Genomic DNA, 25,313 nt, shown 5'->3' with positions numbered 1-25,313 from the left:
GTTTTCACATTTCTGTATCTTTTGAAAGAATAATAATTCTTTTAAATTACCCACTTCTTTTTTTTTTCACAATTTTGCCCTTTTTACAGCTGTGGCTGGTCAATATGAAAAACAATTGGCAAAATTTTCAATTTAGCTCCTATATTTATTGGAAAAGTTTAATTTAGCTCATTTTTTATTTTTTAGTCTAAATTAATCTAAAATTTTCAATTTAAGCTCAATTTATCACAAAAATTAAAATTTTATATGCTAAATTTCTTGATTTATTGATTTAAATAAAAAAGTTTAATTTCTTAATTTTGAGATAAAATTTCTTGATTTAAGTCTAAAACTTAAGAAACTCAATTTCTTGATTTTCTTGATTTTAGGGTAAAATTGAATTTAAATTAAAATTTTTAGGTTAAATTGAACAAAAAGTTAAAAATAGATTAAATTAAACTTCAAGCCTTAAGCAAAGAACAATCAGTTTAGCCCATTTTGATCTAGTAGTTAATATCATATTACTTATTTGATAAAATTAGGTTCGAGTCTCTACTTCCCCGACCCTCTACTAAAAAAAAATTTTAAAAATGAAAGAGGGTAATATTTCTAAGGAAAATTACAAAATGCTCCTACGATTTAAAATAATATTAATATATACCTTTTTTTGTGTCTAAATTAAACACTTTTAACAATTTAGTTTCTAAAATATAAAAATTTAATTGCTTTAAGAAAACTAAAATTAATTATATTTATCTATCATTAATGTTAAATATATTTATTGATATGAAGAATATATTTAAATTAAAATTGGTTTTCTTGATATTATTTTATTTGATTTAAATATTTATATAAAACATAATTATCTAAATATATTTATTTCTTTATTTTAGAAAAATATATTCATTTATTATTATTTATTAATTATTACACAATTATTGTAATTATATTTAAAATGTAATTTATGAATTATATATACTAAAATTATAAAAATAAAAATTAATATTTATAAAATGATATTAAAAATAAAATTATCGTAATTAAGTCACTTGATGCACAGATAATTAACTAGTTTTCATATAAAACATATTTGTAAATAAAGACAAAAAAAAAAAAAAAAGCCTAATACTAATACACATTTTAACACAATCCTATAAGATTAGGAAAATAAAAAATAAGATATAAATTAAAAAAATATTTATTTTGGTTATGGATTTTAATTTATAAAATTAATGATTAATTAGGCTAAATTAAAATGAATTACATATATTATAATTGATTAAATATATGTATCCAATTTAACTTAACAATTTTTAAAACGGAGTTTGTTAGTCAATTCAAATTAATCTAAAAAATTTAATTTATCTAAAAAATTAAATTTTTTAAGCTAATTTTTTTTAATTTAGATAAATAATTAAAAAGTTTAATTTCTTAATTTTTAAATTATTAAAAATTAAGAAACTCAATTTCCTAAATATTTTCGATATCATTGTCAATTTTCTGTTTTTTTTTTTTCTTTATATATAAAAACTGAAACTATTTGTAGATTTTTAGTTATTGTTTTTTAAAAATTGTTTTAACAAAATTCTTTGAATTTCTTAAAAAAAATTCTATCATTGCAGAATAAATAAAAGTGTAATGGATATTTTAACACATTTTAAAAAATACAAATACATCAATTTCTTTATATTTAAAAGTACTATTGAAAATAAAGGAATAATAAAAAAAATTTAATTAATGAATTATATTCTTAATTTTTATAAAAATTAATTAGAAATTATTATCTTATTGATTTTTGAATTAAATCTAACTTAAATTAAATTTTTTAAATTAATTCCAATAAAAGGTTTAAAATATGTTAAATTTAAACTCTAATTAGCATATGAGCGTTAAGCCAATCTTAAAGCATGAAATGACATCGGTTAAAGCATCTTCGAGACTCCAACTCTTGAGTGAAAGCTCCTACACTCTCTTGTCCAGTAATCACCATGAACGAGGATGATCTCTGCTCTCTTTCTCTTCCTTCGCGCTGGGATAAGCTGCTTGCGCACATCCATATTCAACATTTGAAGGTGCATTTCTTCTCTGCTACTGGATTCCTTTGCTGGGTTTCTTCTGCTTTCTGTCTTCATGGCCATTAATATAACAGAAGATTTTATTGATTCTTGTAACTATTTTCCTCAAACAGTAGAATACATAGAACAGAAAGAAGCATGGAAGGATTATTAAACTCTTTCCCTTGCATAAACCTTCATTTTCAATCCTCAAAAAAATCTCGTAATCATCCATTGATGAAATTAAGAACTGGGTTGTTCATCCAAATCTCAAACTGGGTTTTGGACTAGTAAGGTGAGTAAATTCGGGTAGAGATGTAGCTATTAGCACTATAAGTGTTGTTGTAGTGATTATGATAAGGGCGTAGAGGATTGGGAACTGAAATTTCTTGGGGATATTGACGCCTTGTGTTTCAAGCACCCAAAAAAGAGAAAAAAAAAAAAATCGAAATTGCTTGAAGACACTGATGGGATGGATTGGTGTTTGAGGGCTAGGAAGGTTGCCTGCAAGTCAATTGAGGATAGGGGATTGAGTCAAAAGATGGAATATTTGATTAATGTAAAGAAAAAGAAGAAGAAAAGGAACAAGAAGAACTTGGTGAGCAAGAGTAGGATTAATAAGAATAATAAGGGCTTAGAAGATGATATTAATTTTGATTTGGAGAAGGATATTTGACGTAGCAAGCAGTGCACGAAAGGATTGGGCATACTATCAACACTTGAAAATAAATAAGATCTAATTATTGAAAATAAAAAAGATATAATTAAAAATATTCAAATAAACACAGGACTTAATTCAAATTCTAAAATAAATAAATTGAACTAGCTTTATTGAAAAGAACATTATCAAAATAAACAGACAAAAATATGTAGAATATGTAAATATATGAGTATTTGTAGAGTTTTAAATCTTAATTTAAGTAGGAAGATAATTTAAAAGACCTAAACTAATTAGGAATAATGTTTAATTGACCTAATTTATATAGAATATAAAAATACAGCTATCTTGAAAAATAAGGAGTCCACTTAGAGCTAGAAGTCCTTGAAAATTTGAAAAAAAAGAAGTTGACAAATGTAAGACAGCCTGTGACACGCCCTGGGCATGTAATATTATGTTCAATTTTCATGCCCCATCATTCACCTCCACTTGTAAAAAACTTGATCACGAGTTGATTTTAGGTCTAAACAACAAAAGTACAAGAATCTCCCGCACCATCAACATCCACTTTAAATAGATTCGACCTTAGAATTTTAAAATGTGTGAGAAATAGAAATTTCATGGGAAGATCACACTACATCTCCTTTTTAAATGATATTCGCAAAATTGAGTTGAACAATATTAAATTGAAGAATTTCATGTTATCCTTTGCATCCATTAGAATATCTGAACAAATAAAATCAATAAAAGTAATAAGAACTTGAAGTGAATATATTTATATGCAAATGATCCTATAATTAAGTATTCTAATTGGGGTGATATCCCACTAATTATGCTAACTAATTAGCTAACTAATTAAGAAAGAATATTATTTACATAATTATAAGATTGACTTCCTATAACACTCCCCCTCAAGTTGGAGCATAGATATTAATCATGCCCAACTTGTTACAAATGTAATCAACTCGAGCCCTATTCAAAGCCTTTTTCAAGATATCTCCTAACTGCTCCTCGGTTTTGACATGCCCTGTTGAGATGATCTTCTGTTGAATCTTTTCTCAAAGGGAGTGTCAATCAATTTCAATACGCTTAGTACGCTCATGAAAAGCTGGACTTGAGGCGATATGGAGAGCGGCTTGATTGTCACACCATAGTTTGGCAGGAGATGAGGTCTCAAAACCCATTTCTTCCAATAACTGACATGTCCACATTACTTCACACGCAGCTTGGGCCATAGCTCGATATTTTGATTCAGCACTCGAACGAGAAACTACAGTTTATTTCTTACTTCTCTATGATACTAAGTTTCCTCTAACAAAGATACAAAATCTTGTAATGGATCTCCTATCAATCTTTGAATCTGCCTAATCTGCATCTGAAAAATACTCAATATTTAAGTGTCCATGATTGCTATATAAAAGACCACAACCTGGAGCACCCTTCAAGTAACATAAAATTTGCCCCAAAGCTTCCCAATGGTTAATAGTAGGAGAGGATATAAAATGACTTACAACATTAACTGAATAAGCAATATCCAGACGAGTCACTGTGAGATAATTAAGCTTGCCATCCAATCTCCTATACATTTCAGGGTCCTCAAATAGTTCACTATCTCCTGCTGTGAGCTGAAGATTTGGAGTCATTGGTGCACTGCATGGTTTGGCACCTATTTTTCCTGTTTCCGTCAATAAATCAAGGACATACTTCCTCTGAGATAAGAAGATGCCTTTCCTACATCTTGAAACTTCAATGCCTAAGAAATATTTTAACAAACCCAAATCTTTTGTTTGAAACTAAGTTTGAAGGAATGACTTAAGTGATGAAATGTCTGCAGAGTCATTTCCAGTAATAACAATATCATCAACATATACTATAAGTAAGATTAGTCCAACTTTAGAATGTTTATAAAATACCGAATGATCGGACTTGGTCTTCTTCATACCAAACTGCTGAACTATCTCACTGCATTTGCCAAACCACGCTCGAGGACTCTGTTTCAAGCCATAAATGGATTTTCGAAGCCTGAAAACTTTGCCTAACTCCCCCTGAGCAATAAAACCTGGTGGTTGCTCCATATAAACTTCCTCATGGAGATCACCATGAAGAAAAACATTTTTGATATCTAACTGATGTGAAGGCTAATCATATCTAGCTGCCAAAGAAACAAACAACCAAACAAAAGTCAGTTTAGCAACAGGAGAGAAAGTGTCGTAATCAGTTCCATAAGTCTGAGCATATCTTTTAACAACAAGGCCAGCCTTGAGACGAGCCACAGTACCATCCGGATTCACTTTGACTGTAAAAACCCATTTACATTCAATAGCTTTCTTATTCGGAGGCAAATGCAATAATTCCCAAGTACCATTAGTATCTAAAGCCACCATTTTCTCTTCCATTGCAACACGCCAGCCCGGATGGGATAATGCCTCAGCAACAGTTTTAGGAATAGAAATAGTATCTAGAGAACTGATAAAACAATGAAATAAAGGAGACAAGTGATCATAATATACAAAGAAAGAGATAGGATAAGTACATTGACGTTTACCTTTGTGAAGAGCAATGGGAAGGTCTAAGTGAGACTGAGGAGCAGTGGATGGAACGAGATCTTCTGATGAAGATGCTAGGGGAGGATTTGAGTCAAGAGTCCCCAATCTCCTAGAATAAACATGAACAACAGGTGGGCGAGGGGGTTGAGCCAGTGTTGGTGCAGGAGAATTCTGAGGACCTAACTGAGGACTTGACACTGGAAGGACATAATAGACTAAGAGATCATCTTCCTCCCCCGGACTCTTATAAATAGGTGAGGGAGGAAAGAATGGAGTAAATTCAAAAAAGGTAACATCAGTAGACACAATAGAATGATTAAGGGTTGGAGAAAAACATCCATACCCATTTTGAAGTCGAAAATATCCAAGGAAGAGACACCTAAGAGACTTGGGATCTAGTTTAGTAACCTGTGGACGAACATCTTGCATAAAACAAGTACTACCAAAGATACGAGGTTCAATAGGAAATAAAGATTTGGAAGGAAATAAAATGGTATAAGGAATGTCACCGTTAAGGACAGATGATGGCATACGATTAATCAGGAAACAAGCTATAAAAACTACATCAGCCCAAAACTATTTAGAAACCTTCATTTGAAAAAGGAGTGCACGTGCTACCTCAAGGAGATGTCTATTTTTTCTTTCAGCAATCCCATTCTGGGATGGAGTGTTAATACAAGATGTTTGATGAAGAATGCCTTTTTGTGACATATAGGTTTGAAAATTACCAGCAAGATAGTCCTTAGCATTATCATTTCTTAATATACGCACAGATGAATTAAATTGATTTTGAATCTCAGTACAAAAGGCGCAAAAAATAGAAAACAATTCTGAATGATTCTTCATTAAAAATAACCAATTAACACGAGAATAATCATCAACAAATGTAACAAAAAACTTAAATCCAGAGTTTGAAATAACAGGATGTGGATCCCATACATCAAAATGAACTAACTCAAAATGGGATTAAGCTTGTTTATTGACTTGAGACACTTTAGGCAAACGATGATGTTTGGCAAGCTGACAGGACTCACAATTTAAAACTGACAAATACTCAAACTGTGGACATAACTTCTTCAAGATAGTTAAAGACGGATGTCCCAACCGACAATGGACTTCAATAGGAGTTAAAATACTAGAAAAAACAAGAGATCTTGGCACCTGTTTATCAAGGAAGTAGAGGCCTCCAGACTCGTATTCTCTACCAATAATCTGCTTCATCGTAAGATCTTGGAACAAATAATAATCAGGAAAAAATGAGACACTATAATTTAAGACTCGAGTAAGTTTACTAACAGAGAGTAAATTCAAGGCGAATTTGGGTAGACATAAAACAGATGATACTGAAATGGATGGTGTGAGATTTGCAATGCCAGAATCAATGACACAAGACTTGGACCCATCGGCCAAAACAATAGAGGATGAAGAATGATGAGATTGAATTGTAGACAAAAGGTTAGAATTACTTATCATGTGGTCTGTAGCACTAGAATCAATGACCCATTTGGAGGAGACAAGGCATGTAGTAGATTTACCTGACTCAGCTATTGCAGTGACTGGAGAACTAGAGGACTTTAGAGAGGCCTGATACTATGAGAACTATGTATATTATACAGCGGATACTAAAACTACTTTCTCAGAAGGAGCTACTGAAGAGTCATCAACTATCATATTGGCCATCCGGGATCGTGGGTTTTTATTCTGAAGTTTCGGATAATACCTTTTTGTATGACTTGGCTCATGGCAATAGTAACATTCAATTCCTCCTGAATCACAATTAAGGGCAACCTCCCCACTATGTTGGTTACCCCTATTGCCACTATAACCTCCTTTACTGCCTCCTTTCTACCACTGTTAGTACGACTAACAAGAGCACTATTAATAAATTAGGAGAATTGGGGAGCTTCAGTACAAAGTACTCTTGAGAAAGTATCATGCAGAGATGAAATTTTAGAACCAGAAAGAATTTGAGATTTAGCACTCTCAAACTTTGGGGAAAGACCAGCAAAAAAACTCATGACAGTCATTTGTTCTCGTTAAGCTTGCTAAACTTTCACATCAGGATTAAACGGCATTAAGACATTAAGTTCCTCATAGATCCTTTTAAAATCCATAAAATAGGCTGTGAGAGACCTATCTTGTTTCTCTGCACAATAAAATGCCTGACATACATCATAAATACGAGAGATATTTTCTTTACCCGAATATAAGAATTCTAAATAATCCATCAATTCTTTAACAAACTCACAGTGATTAATTAAGCTAATTACCTCACTATTAATGGAATTTCAAATTTACAAGAACAAACGAGCATCCTCCCTCATCCAAGTTTGCTTTGTATCATCGGTAGGTGGATCTTGGGTGAGATGATCATCCTTATCGATACTCCGCTAATAAACCCGAACCGTTTTACTCTAATTCAGATAATTAGAACCATTAAGTTTGTGTTCCGTGATTTTAGTCATCACAGAAATCACATCAGCTATTACACTTTTACTTTCCACCATTAAAAAAAAAATTTCACAGCAGCAAATCACATAAATCTCCTTTCCCAAACCAATAAACACAGAGCAAACACACCTCAAGACATAATTTTAAAGCAGTTCAGTGTAACAGAAGCCAGAAATATACCCAACAATAGGTGGACCAAGACAAATCACCCCCACAAAGGCACCCTATGGCAAAACAACTAACAGGGATGTAGTATATGCCCAAGGCGACGCTGGCGAGAGGGACCAGAGCGGCACAGGACGTCGAATGCGCCTCCACATGCCAGAGAGTGGGACGGCGGCAGGAGCTTGTACCGACGCGTGAGCATCACTCACCGGTCTTCTGATGATTGGATTTCCTGAGTGAGGTTGCTGGTAAGGGATCTTCCTTCTTGGGTGGGCGGTGAGACTTAAATGTCACCTTGAGATGGTGACCTAACTCCACAGGAACGATTCTGATAGTTTTCTTAAGCAAAAAAATTTTTTTTTCCAATAAGGCTTGATACTATGAAGTGAATATTTTTCTGTGTGTTTTATTGAATGAGATACAAAGTATTGATATACAAAGGATTCTATAATTAAGTATTCTAATTGGGGTGATATCCCACTAATTATGCTAACTAATTAACTAACTAATTAAGAAGAATATTATATACATAATTATAGGATTGACTTCCTATAATAGAACTCTATGATTTGAAATTCTTCAACTTCCACTATTGTCTCAATAGATAGTTCCTCTTTAATTTCCATTGAACTTGGTGAGATGATAATGGCTGTTGGAAAAGGTTGAGCCCTTCACCTCTTTCACCTTTGAATATTGCCCCTGCCCTTCACCGAATTGCTGAGAACATGGAGAAGGATTCATGATGAAAACTCATACGCTGGCACTTGCATGACAAAGAGATGTCGATGTTGGTGGGTAGTGCAATGACAGTTTTGCCAGAATGCTCAACTCAAGGTATCTCAAATATTTCACGGGCATTGTCCAAGATAGATGGAGAGCTGCATTACTTGTCAGAAATGGATAGAGTTGTAGAGGTGACTTCGGCCAAGGTTGCCGAGTTCAATTCTCAGAATGTTGCTAATGTTGCTGGAGCTTTTGCTTTGATGTAGCATTGTGCTTCTGATATCTTTTCAGCATTATCACAAAGGGCATCGATTACAATTCATAGTTCCTAAGAGCAAGAGCTTGGTCATGTTTAATGAGCTTTTGCTTCCCTATATGAGCCAGCTGACCCTTTGCTCAAGTCTTTGGATAATGTTTTCAAGGACGCTAACTAGTTTGAATGCTATTCTTTTAGAATTATGACTCAAAATCCTCATGGGATTTGGAGATAGACCTTTTCTTAATTTGACTTAGAAAAGTATTCCTCAATTAGATGGAGATATATTTTCTATATAGAGTAGAACTCCTATTTTAGTGTTATTTCTAAATTGAGTTGGACTCCTAATCAGATTAAAATTGAGGAAATTAACATTATAAATGGGAGAATAATAAAAAGGTTTTTTGGCTTTGCCTATTGAAGAGAGTGGCTTAGTCTATAGGGAGTGGCTTTGCCTATGGAGAGTGACTTTACCCATTGATAAGGGGCTTTCGCTCATTGCAGTCCCATGGAGGGAAAGAGGCTTCAGCCTATGATGGAGAAAGGACATAGAATTCAAGAAAAAGGGATTCTTGTCCATTAATGAGAGGGCTCTTACCTATGTAGTTGAAGACATCATTTGTGGTGTAGCAGTTGAAGTAGTAAATATATTAGTTTATGTCTAGAGGAGACTGAGAGGACTTACTAATGTATTTGCTATGAACAATTATGTAGTATGAGTTCTCTTGGGTGTAATTGGATTGATGGGTAGTATATCTTGAGCTTGTAATTGATATGGCTTATTTGATAATAGTGGAAGATGGTATATTCGTGGATATAGCTCTATATTGAGAGGGTGAATCACGCAAATATTGATATTTTATGTGTTTACTTTATTTATTTACAGTTTACACGCTTCTGCGGTACACAACAAATTAGTATCAGAGCATGAGAATGATCTTGGTGGGTTTGGTTGAAGATGGAGCTGCTACGACATGTAGAAAGTCGCACATATGTCGACACCATATTTTGGCTGATCCCCAAAATCAATAGACTTCGAAATCGATCCCCAAGACCAAGTCTCCATGTCGTTCAATTCATTACCGATCTCTCAAACCAATTATCAAGTCTCCTTGCCAGTCAATCACATTTCCGATCTCTCATCAAACTAAATCAAACCAACATAAGGTCTTCGTGCCATCCAGTCTTATTTCTGATCTCCCTTTTATAAATATTGTGGATAATCGTTTAATAAAGTTAAGGTTTTAATCCGGCTTTAATGGTGCTTCCGATCTTAAGTGTTCAAATCAGGTTTCCAATTCTAATAATCTTAAGTTCCGTTCGGTGTTTGTTCTCGGCTTAGGCCGATCTCATGCTTACAATGTTTTTTCGACCTCTCATACATAGATTAATAATTGCTTTCAAGTTTGATGTTCTAACTTCAAACAATCAGGCACTTGTACAACTTAGATACTTTCCGATCTCATCAAACAAAAGAGAATTTCATTTCATTTCAAAGTAAAAAAATATAAGTCATTCGGCTTGAGGATCACCCCCAGCCTGTTCTACATTTTGCTCACCCTCTCTATCTCCCTCAGCTTCCTCCTCGCTCTCCTCTTCGTCTTGGGGAGCCAGGTCCACCATCCAAGAAAAGTCCTCCTCAGGATAACGCCTCTTGAGCTTGACCAAAAGGTCCCTGTGGGCGTTCACGTAAGCATCGGCCTCCCTCGTCACTGCCTCTTCTTCTTTCGCTCTAAGTTTTTCAGTGAGGCGAGCGGACATCAGCAGCTTGGAGTGCCCGAGCTTCTTCAAGATCATGAGCCTGCTCGGCCAATTTATCCTCATAGAATTTCATCTGCCCCTCAATTTCAGCTATATAGTCCTGGGTGGATGAAAGTTGGGCTCGGGCGGAAGCTGCATCCTGGCTCATCTTCTAGATCTCCTGCCTCAAATGATGAGCATTTTCCCTGATGATATGCTGGTTCACCAAGCTCTCCACACTCAAGCTCATCGTTTGGGCCAGGAGATCATCGATGTTGCCCTGGGTCAGCCTGTGCCGATCCTCCTGGAGGCATATGAAAGCTCCCAGAACCTTTGCCAAACTCAGATTCTCCCGTACAGTTCAGTTCTTCTCCAAGGAATGAATGAGGACCTGGGCACCGCGGGAAAGGGTCCTCATAGTAGGTTGGGAAGGACCACCTTCCGCACTCGGAGGAGAAGGTGGAGGCGATGGTTCTTCTTGTCGAGGAGGAGACCAGACTACTTCTATTTCAGGGATCAGTGGTCCCGAGGGTCGGGACTAGCCTCCTCGTGTAACATCCTCCTGCACCTCTCCTGAATCATGCCTTGGCATCTGTGAGGCCTCGGCGCGCTTCATATCCCGCACTTTCTTGGAGACCTCCCTCTTACACTTTCAGCTCTCTTTGGAAGCCTCGCTGCCTGCCATACTTATACAAAGAAAAGTCAGTGAGTTCGCTAAGGCCCAGAGATCAGAGATGTAGAAAGTACAAGGGCCGAGGTCAGAGAGCTGAAGCCCGCGTTCTTCACCGATAACCAGCCACATCATCCAATGGTGCAGTTAGGCCATCACCGCATCTAAACAGGAGAACTTCTAAGTGGCCGCCTGATCCTTTAGCTCCATTACCATTGCGCCCTCTTCCCTACTTAGGGCGACATGCTTCGGAATTGATGGGCCTAGATGCAGCCAGCTACGTGAAAAACCCTTAAAACCATTCGGAATCTTGCTCCTCAGAATAAAAAAGCGATTCTTCCAATTTTTCAGTGAAGAGGGGAGATCGGTAAAAAGCCCACAGTGCGTTTTGGCTTGGAAAAACCAATACTCGTCATCCTTTCGACGAGTAAGTCTATGCAGCTCAGCAAAAACCTTTGCTGTGGGCTCGAGCTTCTTGGCTCGGCATAAGCCTCTGAAAGCCACTAGAATTCGCCATGAGTTCGGATGTACTTGGGCTATACATACTTGGTGGAATTTCAGAACGTCCTTGAAGAAGTTATCAAGAGGAAACCGCGGCCCGACTTTTAATTGCTCTTCATATATCATGATCGCATCATTTTCTTCAAAGAAGTGATCAGCTCGGAGATCGCCATGGCATTTGATAAGCTCGTATGAGTCAGTCCGAATGTTGTATTCTTAGCTAATCGACTGCAGATCGGTTTCTTGGAGGATTGACGGCAACTCATCCATAGGAAGGTTTTCTCTCCCTGAGGGATGTGTTCGTCTTGATGGTTCCGCTTGACCACGGGTTGAAACAGAGGTCGTAGGAGGTTCAAATCGCCCACCTAGTCCGACCACTTCAACTTCATCCGACGACCACGAGACATAGATGACCACTTCACCTAGTCCTCGGCGCTGCTCATTTTCAAAGAAATAAAAAGGTTTAAGTAAGAAAAGGATTAAAGTCCTTACCGGAGTGTGATCGGTGCCGGAAGAACTTGAAGAAACGAAAGAATTTTGGAACCGCTCGCGAAGTGCTGAAAAAAACATAAAGGAGCAACTGACTGACCCTTCCCCATTTATACTCGTCTAAGCATTCAATGCTCACAGTGTCCCAAGCGGCGCATCGGTTAGTGAAATTCGCCCGCTTTTCTGACACGTCGCAAGAACATTCCAGAAACTCCATAAATAAATAAGGGGAGATCGGCTGATTTAAGATTGGCGGATTAAGGAAGATATTCAGAGTTACAGATCGGCTTAGGGCTATTCAGTTAGGAATCAGATCGGATATGCACATTAGAGATCGAAAAATAACCAATGCAATAATAGTAAAATGATAATTGTGAAAATAAAATTTCATTTCCAAAAGAGCAGATTACATCATTTAGGCGATCTCAAGAGATCAGATTACATCCTTTAAAGGTCAGATTACATCATTTGGGTGATCTCTAGAGATCGGTAGTACATTCTGCCTAGTAAGGACCTATGTCAAAGCCTAGTCTTGTGGCTGAATCAAAAGATATGTCTGATCAGAAAGCCAGCCATAGGCATCGGATAGATGTACAGCTCAGATGGAGTGACTATGACTCTCATGATGATGAGGAGTCATCGTCAATGTCATCGACCAGAGCTGAGCTGCAGTCGGGACGCTCGATGTAGTGAGGAGCCAAATGAACTTCAAGAGGTAGTCACCGATGTAAAGAGGGAAATTAGCAGTCTTCTCGCCCGAAATCGGTTCATTGATTATATCAATAGATCGACTCGAGATCGGTGCGATCGATGTTTTCGATCTTGAGCGGTAAATTAGTCCGGCTCTCTCACTGTTATCAGATGTGGTTATCATAATTTTTCGATCACCGAGTTCGTAAATTTTCAGTCGGGGAGCAAAGAGAATAGTCGGAAAAAGATCAAAAGCAGTCACCATGGCCATAATGTTACCGGAAAAACTAGAACATAAGAAGAGAGAAATGAAAAGAGGAAGGAATGAAATGTGGGAGAAATTCCCCATTGAGGCATATATATAGGGGGGGTCTGAGCATTTATTACTAGTGAAAATCAAAGCGGATGCTTCAGTAATCGAAAGATTAAATGCTTTGACTGAAGCAGCTCGGATAGAGAGGAAGGTTCTGGAATGGGGGAGATCGGGAGAAGAGCCCGGTACTAGAGATCAGAAAAGGATCATAATAGAAAGATCGGAAGGAATGGGAGATCGGAAAGCCAGGAGAGGATGAGACAACTTCCAATAACTGTCATCATAATCAGAGCCGAGGTAGTTAAAGCGTTGCAGACGAGATCATATCTTCACCGCATGCCTCATTTGCACAATCGCCCACATTGCTAACAGGTGCCAGGACATGTCATGACAGTTTTATACATCCCGATCTTCACCGTTGATCTTACTTGTAAGGACAAGCCCGAAGCCCTGGATCAAAGAGAAGACGACAAGACCGGCGCCTTTTATTCCCGGCCCTCAGATCTCCCTTGACAAGAAGATTTTGAACTGTTGGATTAGAAAAGAGAAAGGACAAATATTCTGAATAGGATCTCAGCCGTCCATTTTGATTCTCTTCAATTCTCAGGCATCAGATCATGTCCTTTAAAATCCAAACCTTCCATCTCCCTCAGAAAAATCCTAAGCCTTCATTGGGAGCACCCATTCCCTATAAATACTTGCATGCAATACTGTTGAAGAGGACGGAGGATGAAGAAAAAGGGTGGTGATTATAGTGGAAAGGCTCTGAAAATTGATTCAGTCTTGCTACTTTGCTATTTTTAAACTTTCAAAATAGAAAAACTTTAGAAACCAGTTTTCTAAAGTATTTCCATTGAAGGAGTGTTGGACACTGAAACTCTTCATTTTCAGTTTGTTCATTACTCTGCGATACCATCTCTCAGTTTTAGTTTTGTCTTCATATCCACTTTTTATTTTCCAAGCCCAATCTCATTTCAACCCAGTTACTGTTACTTTTGGCTCGACTGCATTCTAACTTGGTATTCTTTATTTTAAGGCAAGCATTAGTCCCCAGACTATTAGCATGCAGCTCCACAATATTTGTGACTCCTTAGTTAGTTCAATAGATTCAACTCCCTACAGGTGAGCGTCTAGACCGTTGCTTTATCAAGTGCTCGTTTTTATTTTTTTGTTTTCATGCTCGTAATTTTTGTCAAGTTTATGTTATGTCAAAGAGCCTCACGAAGGTGGCTATTCTCTTGAGTTTACCTTTTTGTTCATCAGTTCATGTTATTTATTTGTTCTTAGCCTTTATTACCTTCAAATGTCGTTGTTCTGGTTACGGGTAACATGTAGGTAGTTTGATAAAATGTTGGTAGCTGTATCTTAACACGAGAGGTTCTTTAAAATAATAAAAGTTTGGATAATAAATCAGAGGAAAAGTTATGAAGTCGAACCACTAAACAAGCTCAGGAGATAGCCTGGTATAGTGGGGGATCGAGGTAAGATCGGATCCCATACTAGTAAACGAAAGAGATCGAACATTGTCTATCAAAAGGTACTGGTAAGGCTATCATACAGGAGATCGGTAAAAATTCAGTCTGGTATCTCCTACCTAGTTATAAGGTATCAATGGGTTAAGAGAAGCCTTGTTCGGGTTCCCAGCATTTTCGGATGCCGGAACCCTTAGTCTAAGGTTCTTACGATATACGATCGTAATTAAATTCTAAGAGGTCGAAGGAGAGTTCTTATCCAATTCTCAACCAAAATTTTAATAAATGCTTAAAGAGATCGGAGGAGAGTTCTTATCCGATTCTCAATCAAAATTTTAATAAATATGTGGAGATCGGAGGAGAGTTCTTATCCGAGATCCTTCATTAAAATTCTAAAATTACAAACTTAAAGAGATCGGAGGAGAGTTCTTATCCGAGATCCTTCATTAAAATTCTAAAATTACAAACTTAAAGAGATCGGAGGAGAGTTCTTATCCGATTCTCAATCAAAATTTTAATAAATATGTGGAGATTAGAGGAGAGTTCTTATCCGAGATCCTTCATTAAAACTCTAAATTACATGTTTAAAGAGGTCGGAGGAGATTTCTTATCCGATTCTCAACCAAAATTTTAATAAATGCTTAAAGAGATCGGAGGAGAGTTCTTATCCGAGATTCCTCACTCAAACTTTAAACAGATTACCCCTAGAGATCGGGAGAGGTTTTTACCCGGATTCTCTCAAATCCAAACTAAAATAGCACAATACGCAAAGTAACCCTCTAAACAAAAACAGCTACGCAATACCAACTCACTAAGGGTTGTCTCATGTACTTATATATCTGGGTAACCCGAAACAGTGAAAAATCAAATATTCCCTTTTATCTAAGGGATTAACATCATCATTATAACCCTCATAACTTTCGATTTTAATTTGTAAAGAGCATAATGTTAAATCTGTTTACCCTCATAGAGGGACGAGGCGGGGTGCTTAACACCTTCCCCGCCCGTATATGGGCCCCGAACCTAGAATCTCTGTTTTCGAAGTGGTTTCTTTTAATTTATCCTTTTTTTATGTACAAATGGTTTCCTTTAATTTCCGTCAAAATTAAAGTGGCGACTCCTCACTTTTTCCCACTTCGGTGAGTGTTTGTCCAGGCGACCGCAAAATACCATGCGACAACATACAATAATGGTGATGGTGGAGAGTTGAATTTAAGGTGAAGCTTTTGATGCAAAATCAAAAAAGTTGATGACGCGAAGATTTTTTTAAGAAAAAAGTAAGTTACACCCAAGATGAAGATTGAAGAATGAAGATTTGAAGGGTTCAAGCTCAAGTATGAAGAATTGATGATTTGATGACACCCAATAATTCAAGGCATGTAATGGTTGATGGATTTTGAGTCAAGGTAGAGATTGTTAGAATTATGACTCAAAATCCTAGTGGGATTTGGAGAGAGACTTTTTCCTAATTTGAGTTGGAGAAATATTTCTCAATTAGATAGAGGTATATTTCATATATAGAGTAGAATTCCTATTTTAGTGTTATTTCTAAATTGAGTTGGACTCCTTATCAAATTAGAATTAAGGAAATTAACACTATACATAGGAGAATAAGGAAAAGGTTATTTGGCTTTGCTCATTGAAGAGAGTGGCTTCTCCCATATGGAGTGACTTGAGTGGCTTTTCCATTGATGAGGTGTTTCTGCTCATTGCAGTCCCATAGATGGAAAGAAGTTTCGGTCTATGGTGGAGAAAGGGCATAGAATTCAAGAGGAAGGGATTCTTGTCCATTGATGAGAGAGCTCCTTCCCATATAGTTAAAGACACCTTGTGTGGTGTAGCAATTGAAGTAGTAAATATATTAGATTATGTCTAAAAAAGACTGAGAGGACTAATTAACGTATTTAATATGAACAGTTATGTAGTGTAGGTTCTTTTGGTTGTAATTAGGTTGATGAATAGTATAGTTTAAACTTGTAATTGATATGGCTTATTTGATGATAGTGGAAGATGTCATAACCATGGATGTAGTCCTGTGTTTGAGAGGATGGTAAATCACGTAGTGCACAACATACTCAAAGGCAGAAACGTCAAATTGCAATGAGGAGGACAGAATGGGAGTGGAGATCTTGATAGTGAGGGGATTTTAGGCCCTCCAATACTCAGATTTAATAGGGATCAACTCGGTAATTTAGCTTGGTCACATGCCGTTCTTGGACAGCTGAACCAAACTTTCTTTTCTAATATTTGGAAAACCCTAAGCCATTTTGAAGAGCAAAGGATTTCAGAGCAATATAGAGAGGATATGATGTTTGCTTCTTAGGCTCATCTTGTAAATCAATGCCTGAAGCTTGAGTATCCACATCTTCAGTTAGCTCTTGGAGGTGATCTAGAGAAGAAAATTGCTAGCGCTGGGAAAACCAAAAGATTTAATCAGAAAATAACTTCATCATTTCAGAATGAAGTTGCTTGTCTTTTGGTAAGCACTGGCCTTGATTGGGTAATTGATAAGAAGATTGCTTCAGAGAACGATGGACCAAGTCATTTCTGAAGAAATACTGGTTGGTACCATTATAGCATATATGATATAATCTCCTTTTTACTGATTTCTAATCAAGTCTTGTAATAACTATCACTTATTTTTAGTTTTTAATTTAGTAATTCTATCTTTTGTTGCTTCTCTGTAGGAGTACCCTCAGGGCATACCATGTTGAAACGGCGGTACATTTCTGCTGCTGGTTGGAAAGTGGTTTCATTGTCTTATCAAGAGGTGAGTTTCCACATCTCTCATTCCTGCATTGTTATGTTTACCTATGCACACTTGTGTTGACAAACAAAACACGGGGAAGATGTTAAGTTGATAGATTGCCGAGATGAGTGTGCATATATTTTGGTGGTTAAATATTTTAGCAGAATATCAACATTATATCCACAAAATCATATTGCTGGGAGGTTCATTACATATTTGTCTCTAGTCCAATTTGTGGGTAAATGGGCAAACTAGCAATGAATGGTTTGTGTTCTTATTGGGGTAGAAGATTTGGAGAACCAGATTTTCTTTGATGGGGATAACAGAAATGCTTATGCTAAGTGCCTCACCAGGAAATGAATTTCAAATGTCTGTCCATCCTCCTGCAGCAAATTCACTCTGCTGCATCATTTTCCTCCCTAGTCCTCTAGTTGCAATGCCTGTATCTTTATGCGTGCACATAAAGAAAATTTTGGAGAGTTTAATGTTCTTATGATACTTTTAGTATAGCATAACAGAAAGTGATGAAGTCTTAATGGAATGAAATTTGTTGTTCTTTCTTATAGTACATTTTTCATTCTAGTCTACTGCACGCACTTTTAGTTTTGAGTTTGATTCAAGATTATCATATTTGAATACATGCACTTGTGTGTCAGATACACAGATGTCAGGCCTCCCTCATTTAAATCCTTCCATCTTAAAAATATAAGAGAATTTCCCTAGCTAGTTTGGAGTTCTGGCCTAGACATGTTGCCAGTGTCCACTACAATATTTTATTACTGAAACTAGTGCTATGGTGCTTGCTCAAATTTTTGTAACCCATTCAATTCTTGTATAGCAATCTCATAGCATGTTCGCTTTTCAGAGATGACTTTTTCTTGAAAACAATAGCAGAATCCATTGCTGGGCTTATGATAGCAAACCGTTTCTTGCACTGAATATTGGTTTGAACTTCCTCCCAATTAAATATTTTGACTATTTATATGATATATAAATTGATAGTATGTTTCTTTTTTCAACTTTTTTCTTCCAGTGGGGGAAACTTCAAGGTGGTTTTGAGCAGCTAGACTTTCTGAGAGAAATTCTCAAAGTTCGTTAATGATTGATAAACTCAGAGAGATAGAAGGGAAGGGGGGAGGGGGCAGGTGGGGGTTGGTGGCGGTGAAGGAAGGGAAAGGATGAATCAAGAAATGGGTTTGTGCAATTTTGCTAGACACGTGACAAGAGGGGATTTTTCTGTATAATTAATTTATCTGTAGCTTCATTGGTGCAAATCCTTTTTGTTTTCAGGCAATGTATTGTTCAAATATATAATTGATTCTACTTGCTTCTTTTGTCCTCATTATTCTATCACTTCAGCTATAAAACTTATAAAGATCACCTGATATTATGCTTCTGATAAGTCTTCTGTAATATTCAAATGTCACTCTAATTCATATATTCATGGCAAAGCTCTTTTATGTGAAGGGCTAGAAACATGGACATATGCCAGTATTCATGTCTAGTTCATCATTTAAATAAGACACATGAAGCACAGTGGTTGGTACCTCTCTCACCAAAATGCATAAAAAACACCATCTGAGCTTAGTTCCTATTTTAAAAATGATTCAGTTGGTACACTAGCACATGCAGTGCACACTGAAAACTCGGCCATTGCATTGGTTGGAAGATACATGTCCAATGGTTGATAATCGATGTTGATTAACTTGCACACATTTATTAACTAGGATAAGAGCTTATTGCTTACACTCTGGGTGTATATGCACTAGACTCATATAATGTAGAACCTATTTATATAATTGGAGCCAATCTCATGTGAGTTTAGAGCATATATATACTTTATATTTTATGAACCTATATTATGTTTTCCTGAAAAGCTTCCTAACCGAGTATAGTTCATTGAGGACATGACTTATCTCCATGCGATCTTGAGGTGATTCCATTGAGCATGAAACTCCAATTTTGATAAGGCGAGTTAAGACTTCCTCAAACACTGCAAGTTGGCTGTTGCCCCTTGAGTTTGATGGAGTTTTATTGCTCTTGTTGTCAGCCTCTTCATTTTCTACTCTGGTGTGTATAAGCGTTGGATCCACAATCTTTCGAATCTGATTTGGCATGGCATTTTTTGCATAATTGTGAATATTGAGACCTTCCTCAAAAATGTTATCAGCAGGCATCTTCCCTGTTATCATCTCCAGCAATAGGATCCCATAGCTGTAGATATCTCCGTAAGTTGAAACCTCATTCCCAAGGCCATACTCTATTAACAAAATTATTTTACATAAGTAATATTTACAGAACAAGAGGAGAATTAGAGTATTAGAAGAACTAAGATAACAAATGCAGAAATGTAAAAATAATGTGTTCACCTGGAGCAGCATATCCTATAGTTCCTCTTATTCCGATAGAGCTGTTTTGATTTAAACTTGTAATTTCAGGATAAAACCTTGCCAACCCAAAATCTCCAACATGGGCAGTCATCTCACTGTCAAGAAGAATGTTGCTCGGCTTTAGGTCACAGTGAACAATGGGCTGATGGGAGTGGTGATGCAGGTAATCAAGTGCAGATGCCACATCAATGGCAATGTTTATTCTTTGAAGAAGATTTAGATGCCTAGCTTCGTTACCCTGATCACCAGTTTGTGGGTTTGAATGTAACCACATCTCCAAACTTCCATTGGACATGAACTCATAAATCAGAGCCTTAAAATCATTTCCTTGGAAGTCAGAGCTTGAGCAAACGGTTATGATCTTTACTAGGTTTCGGTGACGAATATTTCTCAAGGCTTCACACTCAGCCATGAAGCTTTTAGAAGCTCCCGGATGTTGAAGGTTAAGTACCTTGATTGCCACAATTGTCTCATCTTGACCAAGGATTCCTTTATATACAGAACCGAAGCTTCCCACTCCAATTAAATTAGAAGAAGAGAATCCATCAGTCGCTTTAAGAAGCATTCCATAAGAAACTCTTTGCAATGGCTCCTGCAACAATGTATCTGAAGAGGGCTTTTTCTTTCTTCTCCTTCTCCGACAGCAGTATAAGGTAGATGACACAGCAATTACTACAAGAATGGCACATGTTATTGATATTGACAACACAAGTGACAGAGGCATTTTCCTTTTCTTAGACTCTTTTAGAGTGCATTTGGGCAACCGAAGTTCAGATATACCTCCACAAAGCTTATTGTTCCCATCAACTGATATTGCAGTTGCATTTGAAAATGCTCCTTTAATTGGAACCTGGCCCTCTAGGTTATTGAAGGATAAGTTCAAAACCTCAAAGGAAAAGGTCTCCAAATATTCTGGTATTGAACCTGATAAATTATTATGAGACAGGTCAAGCTTGCGGATACCTCTCAATGAACGGAACGATGAAGGAATGGATCCCTGGAACAAGTTATGCTGCATGTATAGATATTCAAGGCTGGTGCAACTAGCAAGGGTGCTAGGAATTTCCCCAGAAAACCTGTTCTCAGAAAGATTCAGTTGCACTAAATTTTTCAGATTACTGATTTCTATAGGTAAAGGTCCAGCCAATAAGTTTTGAGATAGATCTAGCGAAATTGATAGAGCTGAAATAGTGAAAAGTTCTCTAGGAACACTACCCCCAAGTTTATTTCTGCCAAGATATAGGACCAACAAACTATGGCAATTGCCAATACTTGAAGGTATGCTACCTTGCAATCCATTAGCGTGCAAGTCTAGTTCCAACAACAGAGTTAGGTTTCCAATAGATTCAGGAATTTTCCCAGAGAGATTGTTGTAAGCTAGAGAAAGCCGTTGCAACTTATGAAGCTTGCCAACATCAGGAGGAATAGGACCTGTGAGTTGGTTAAGTTCCATACCCAAGCGATCTAAGTTGACGAGGTTACCTATCCCATAAGGAATACTTCCAGATATCTGATTTCGTCCTACACCAAGAAATGCAAGTCCTACAGAAAGATTGGCTAAAACATTGGGCAAGAACCCTTCAAAACTATTAGCAACTAAATCCAATGCGTACAAATTGGTACAATTGGTCAACGAGTGGAGAAAATGGAATTCATCAGGCTCCCCACTTCCCAGCTTATTAAAGCTCAAAGAAAGTACATATAGATGATTTATTCCTCCAAAATTTACTAAAAATTTCCCAGAAAATTCATTGTCTCCTAAATCAAAAATTTGCAGCTTTGAAAAGTTGGCTATGGAGAGTGGGATGGAACCAATAAATTGGTTTGACCTTAGTTGCACATATTGGAGATTTGGAGAAGAGAAGCCTATTTCTGATGAAAGACTTCCAGAAAGTTGATTTTCAGACAAGGATAAAATTTGAAGGGAGGATATATTAAATAAGGATGTAGGGATTGTACCTGAAAGTTCATTTGTACCAAGTCCAAGAGATTCCAAGTTTTTCAGTTGCCCTAGTGTATCTGGGATATTTCCTTGGAAACTATTACCGGCTGCAGATATACTAACTAGAGAAGAAAGGTTTCCAAAGAAAGGAGGTATAACTCCTGTGAGATTGTTCCAATGAATAATGAAGTTTTTAAGATTAGACAAGGATTCAAGCTCTGCTGGAAGTTGCCCTTCCAGCTTGTTACCAGCCAAGCCAAGGTATTCAAGCTTGGAGCAGTTTGACAGGTTGCCTGGTATCTCCCCTGAGAAAGAATTATTATTCAAGATTAAATTCTCCAGTCTAAAAAGATGGCCAAGTTCTTCAGGTATTTTTCCTTGGAAGGTGTTATTTGAAAGATCGATTGATCGTAAAAAACTGAGGTTGCCAATTGCAGGTGACAAGAAACCCACCAAGCCTCTTGACCCCAAATTTAAGACTGTTACTCTTTCATGTCGACGGCCACATCTAACACCTTGCCATTGGCAAAAGTGAAGAGAATCATTCCACATACTAAAGACGCTTAAAGGGTCATGAATTATCTTCGATTTGAAGGCAAGCAGGGCAAGCCTATCTGTCATATTATTGAAGGGAGTTGCAGAGACAGTAACAATGGTTAAAGAAGTGATATTTAGCAGTGTAGCAGACAAGAGAAAACATAAGATGAAACCCATCTTTTCCAAAACCATATGTGGTAGAGTTGGCTTTTTGTTGAAGGAAGAGGAGTACATGTATATACTAAATACTGACAAAGCTCAAGCTTTTCAAGATGACTGGGGGCCTCAGGGCCCTCAACCATGCAAGTAACTGAAGACTTCAATCTTAGATAAAGATGTGGCACAGAAATTTGCTTGAAACACGCTAAAACTTTGAAAATATGTGAAAGTGGAACCCATATCTCAGTGACTCTCAATGTTGTGTTGTTAATTTACTGTTTGTGTTGTGTCGTGTCCGTTGAAATTGATACGCTTCTTTGACTAATTAATTTCTCTTCACACTGCATGATCATTATGTTATAATTACGATTTTATTTTTATAATTAAAAAATAAGTAAATTTGTTTTAAAAATATAAAAATTAATATGAAAGAGTTAAATGATAAATTATTTGAATTAAAGGTCTCATAAATTATTATTTAAAAAAATTAATCAAAATGAAATTGTTTTCATAATTGGGATTTTGTTGATTTCATCCGATTATAGTCAATAGACTATTTAATTATAAACTGAATTGTATTTTTTTACATAGAAAATTTGATAATTTATTAATAAATATTATAAAATAAATACAATATAATCATCTTATCAGAGAAAAAAATATATAAATATGAATAATTAAAATCTTCTATTCGAAAATAATCTAAGCCAATAAAAATAATTTTCTGAATAATAATAAATTTTGTTTATTAATTATTTTTTTATTAAATTAAATATAGTTAATAGACTATTTTATTATAAATTGAATTGTATTGCTGGTCGATTTTGATTTAATTAATTAAATTAATTATTTTTTTTATTATACTATGACTGAAGTTTGACCAATTAATAACATTTTGCAATACTAGCTAATTTGTAAAATTTTGAAACCAAGCAATTGAAAGTTTATTAAATTTAAAGTCTCAATAAGTATATATCTATTTATTTTATATTAATTTTTTTTAGAAAATATATTCAAATTTTTAAATACTTTAATTTTGAATTTTTATCTTGAAAAATTCTGATGATATGTTAAAAAACCATTTAATTTTAAAAATTTAAATAATAATTTATAACTCTAACACACTCTGAATATAAATATCAATAATTGAAATGAGACAAATTAATGTCACAAATTGAACTTTACATGAATGGGATTTACATAACATAACTAAAATACTAACATTTTAATTATGAAAAAAAAAATCAAATAAACCTCTCTACTTTTCAATGAAATTGAAATAAATTCAATTTATATTTTTATCAAATAAATTTAGAAATTTGTATTTAAATTTAAATAAGTCTATTTTTTTAAAACAAATAAAATAATAGTATTTTAAATTTTTAATAAAATATTAATTTTATAATTAAAAATTAAAAATATTTATTACTTTTAATTAAAATCAATTAAAAAAAAAATCCAATCCCACAAATTCCCAATCTTCAAGAGGAACCATCTCCACTCTCTCCTTTCCTCCACTGGCCCCATTTAGCCTTCGCCGTCGTTTCACTCCTTAGCCATCACTGCTCCAAGTCCTTATTGACCCATCTCCACTCTCTCCTTCCTTTACTCCGCTGGTATCAATTCCCTTTAGCCTTCGTCGTCATTTCACTCCTTACCCATCAACGCTCCAAGTCCTTGTTGACCTATCTCCTTTAGCCTTTGCTGTCATTTCACTCCTTACCCATCACTGCTCCAAGTCCTTATTGACCCATCTCCACTCTCTCCTTCCTTTCCTCCGCTGGCCAAGCAATTCCCTTTAGCCTTCGCCGTTGTTTCACTCCTTACCCATCAACGCTCCAAGTCCTTATTGACCTATCTCCTTTAGCCTTTGCTGTCGTTTCACTCCTTACCCATCACCGCTCCAAGTCGTTGTTAACCCATCTCCACTCTCTCCTTTCAACCTTGCCCAGCTTTGTTTGATTATTAATAAACAGCGAAAACACATATTCAACCATGTAAAACGTCTAACTTAAACTCCAACATCCCAACCACAATACAATATCTGAAAAAAAAAAAAAAAAAAAGCCAATTATGCGATCCATAAATATAGCTAATGTGCGTGTGATTCATTAGCAGTTTGCAGAATTTGATTCAAATTAAAAATTAATTTAATAAAAAAATTCTATTCAATTTTATCAAAAATTTCGTTTAATTCAGTTTTAAATTTTATATATTTTTGTTTATTCAGTTTTAACAGTTAAAATCGAATTGAAATTGAAAAAAAATTAAAATTAATCAAAATAAAAAATATCCAATGATTGTCGGTTATAATTGAATTAATTGAAATAAATAAAATATATATTTTATATAATTAATTAATTAATTATTAATAAAAATATATTTATAATTTTTTTATTAAATATAATTTAATATTAATAAGAGAATAATTATAAGTCAAATATTATTATAAATTATAAAATAATAATTATAAATAATATATTATTGATAAAAATTATATTTAATAGATTAATTAATAAAAATTTTAGTTAATTCGATTATTAAATTAAAGGTAATCGAACCGATAATTAAAATAAAAAATTTTATTATCATTAATTAAAAATCGAATCGAACTAAATTTAATTTTATCAAAATAACTGAATTTCATAAGTTCAATATAACTAAATAATGCATACCCTATTGGTAGTGGTGGTGTTGGGTTTTGAAGGAGAGGAGCTAAGTTTGCTATGTTGAACTAGAACAAAAGAAGAGTTAGGTTTGATTTAGATGAAAAATGAGGCTGTGAGAAAACTTGATTTCCGGCAGGCGGTGAGGAGTGAAGGGAGAGAG

The 25,313-nt window shown here is 35.4% G+C and overlaps 1 protein-coding gene and 1 pseudogene across 1 annotated transcript; one reads left to right on the top strand and one right to left on the bottom strand.

Annotated features, from left to right (window-relative positions):
- The first annotated feature begins 1,890 nt into the window (after positions 1–1,890).
- LOC110636718 (RAP domain-containing protein, chloroplastic-like) lies at positions 1,891–18,852 on the top strand (annotated as a pseudogene).
- Positions 18,853–19,017: 165 nt separating this feature from the next.
- LOC110636719 (probable LRR receptor-like serine/threonine-protein kinase At3g47570) lies at positions 19,018–22,627 on the bottom strand. Its single transcript, XM_021786536.2, has 2 exons — positions 19,826–22,627; positions 19,018–19,716 (listed from the first exon to the last, which is right to left on the bottom strand). Exons 1-2 carry the CDS (start codon positions 22,557–22,559, stop codon positions 19,316–19,318), a joined length of 3,135 nt encoding a protein of 1,044 aa, XP_021642228.2. The 5' UTR covers positions 22,560–22,627; the 3' UTR covers positions 19,018–19,315.
- Positions 22,628–25,313: the final 2,686 nt, after the last annotated feature.

This window comes from Hevea brasiliensis, chromosome 2, assembly GCF_030052815.1.
Source record: "Hevea brasiliensis isolate MT/VB/25A 57/8 chromosome 2, ASM3005281v1, whole genome shotgun sequence".
NCBI classification, from domain to species: Eukaryota; Viridiplantae; Streptophyta; class Magnoliopsida; order Malpighiales; family Euphorbiaceae; genus Hevea; species Hevea brasiliensis.
Note: the sequence above shows the minus strand (reverse complement) of the source record. Positions and strands in the feature narration are given on the sequence as shown.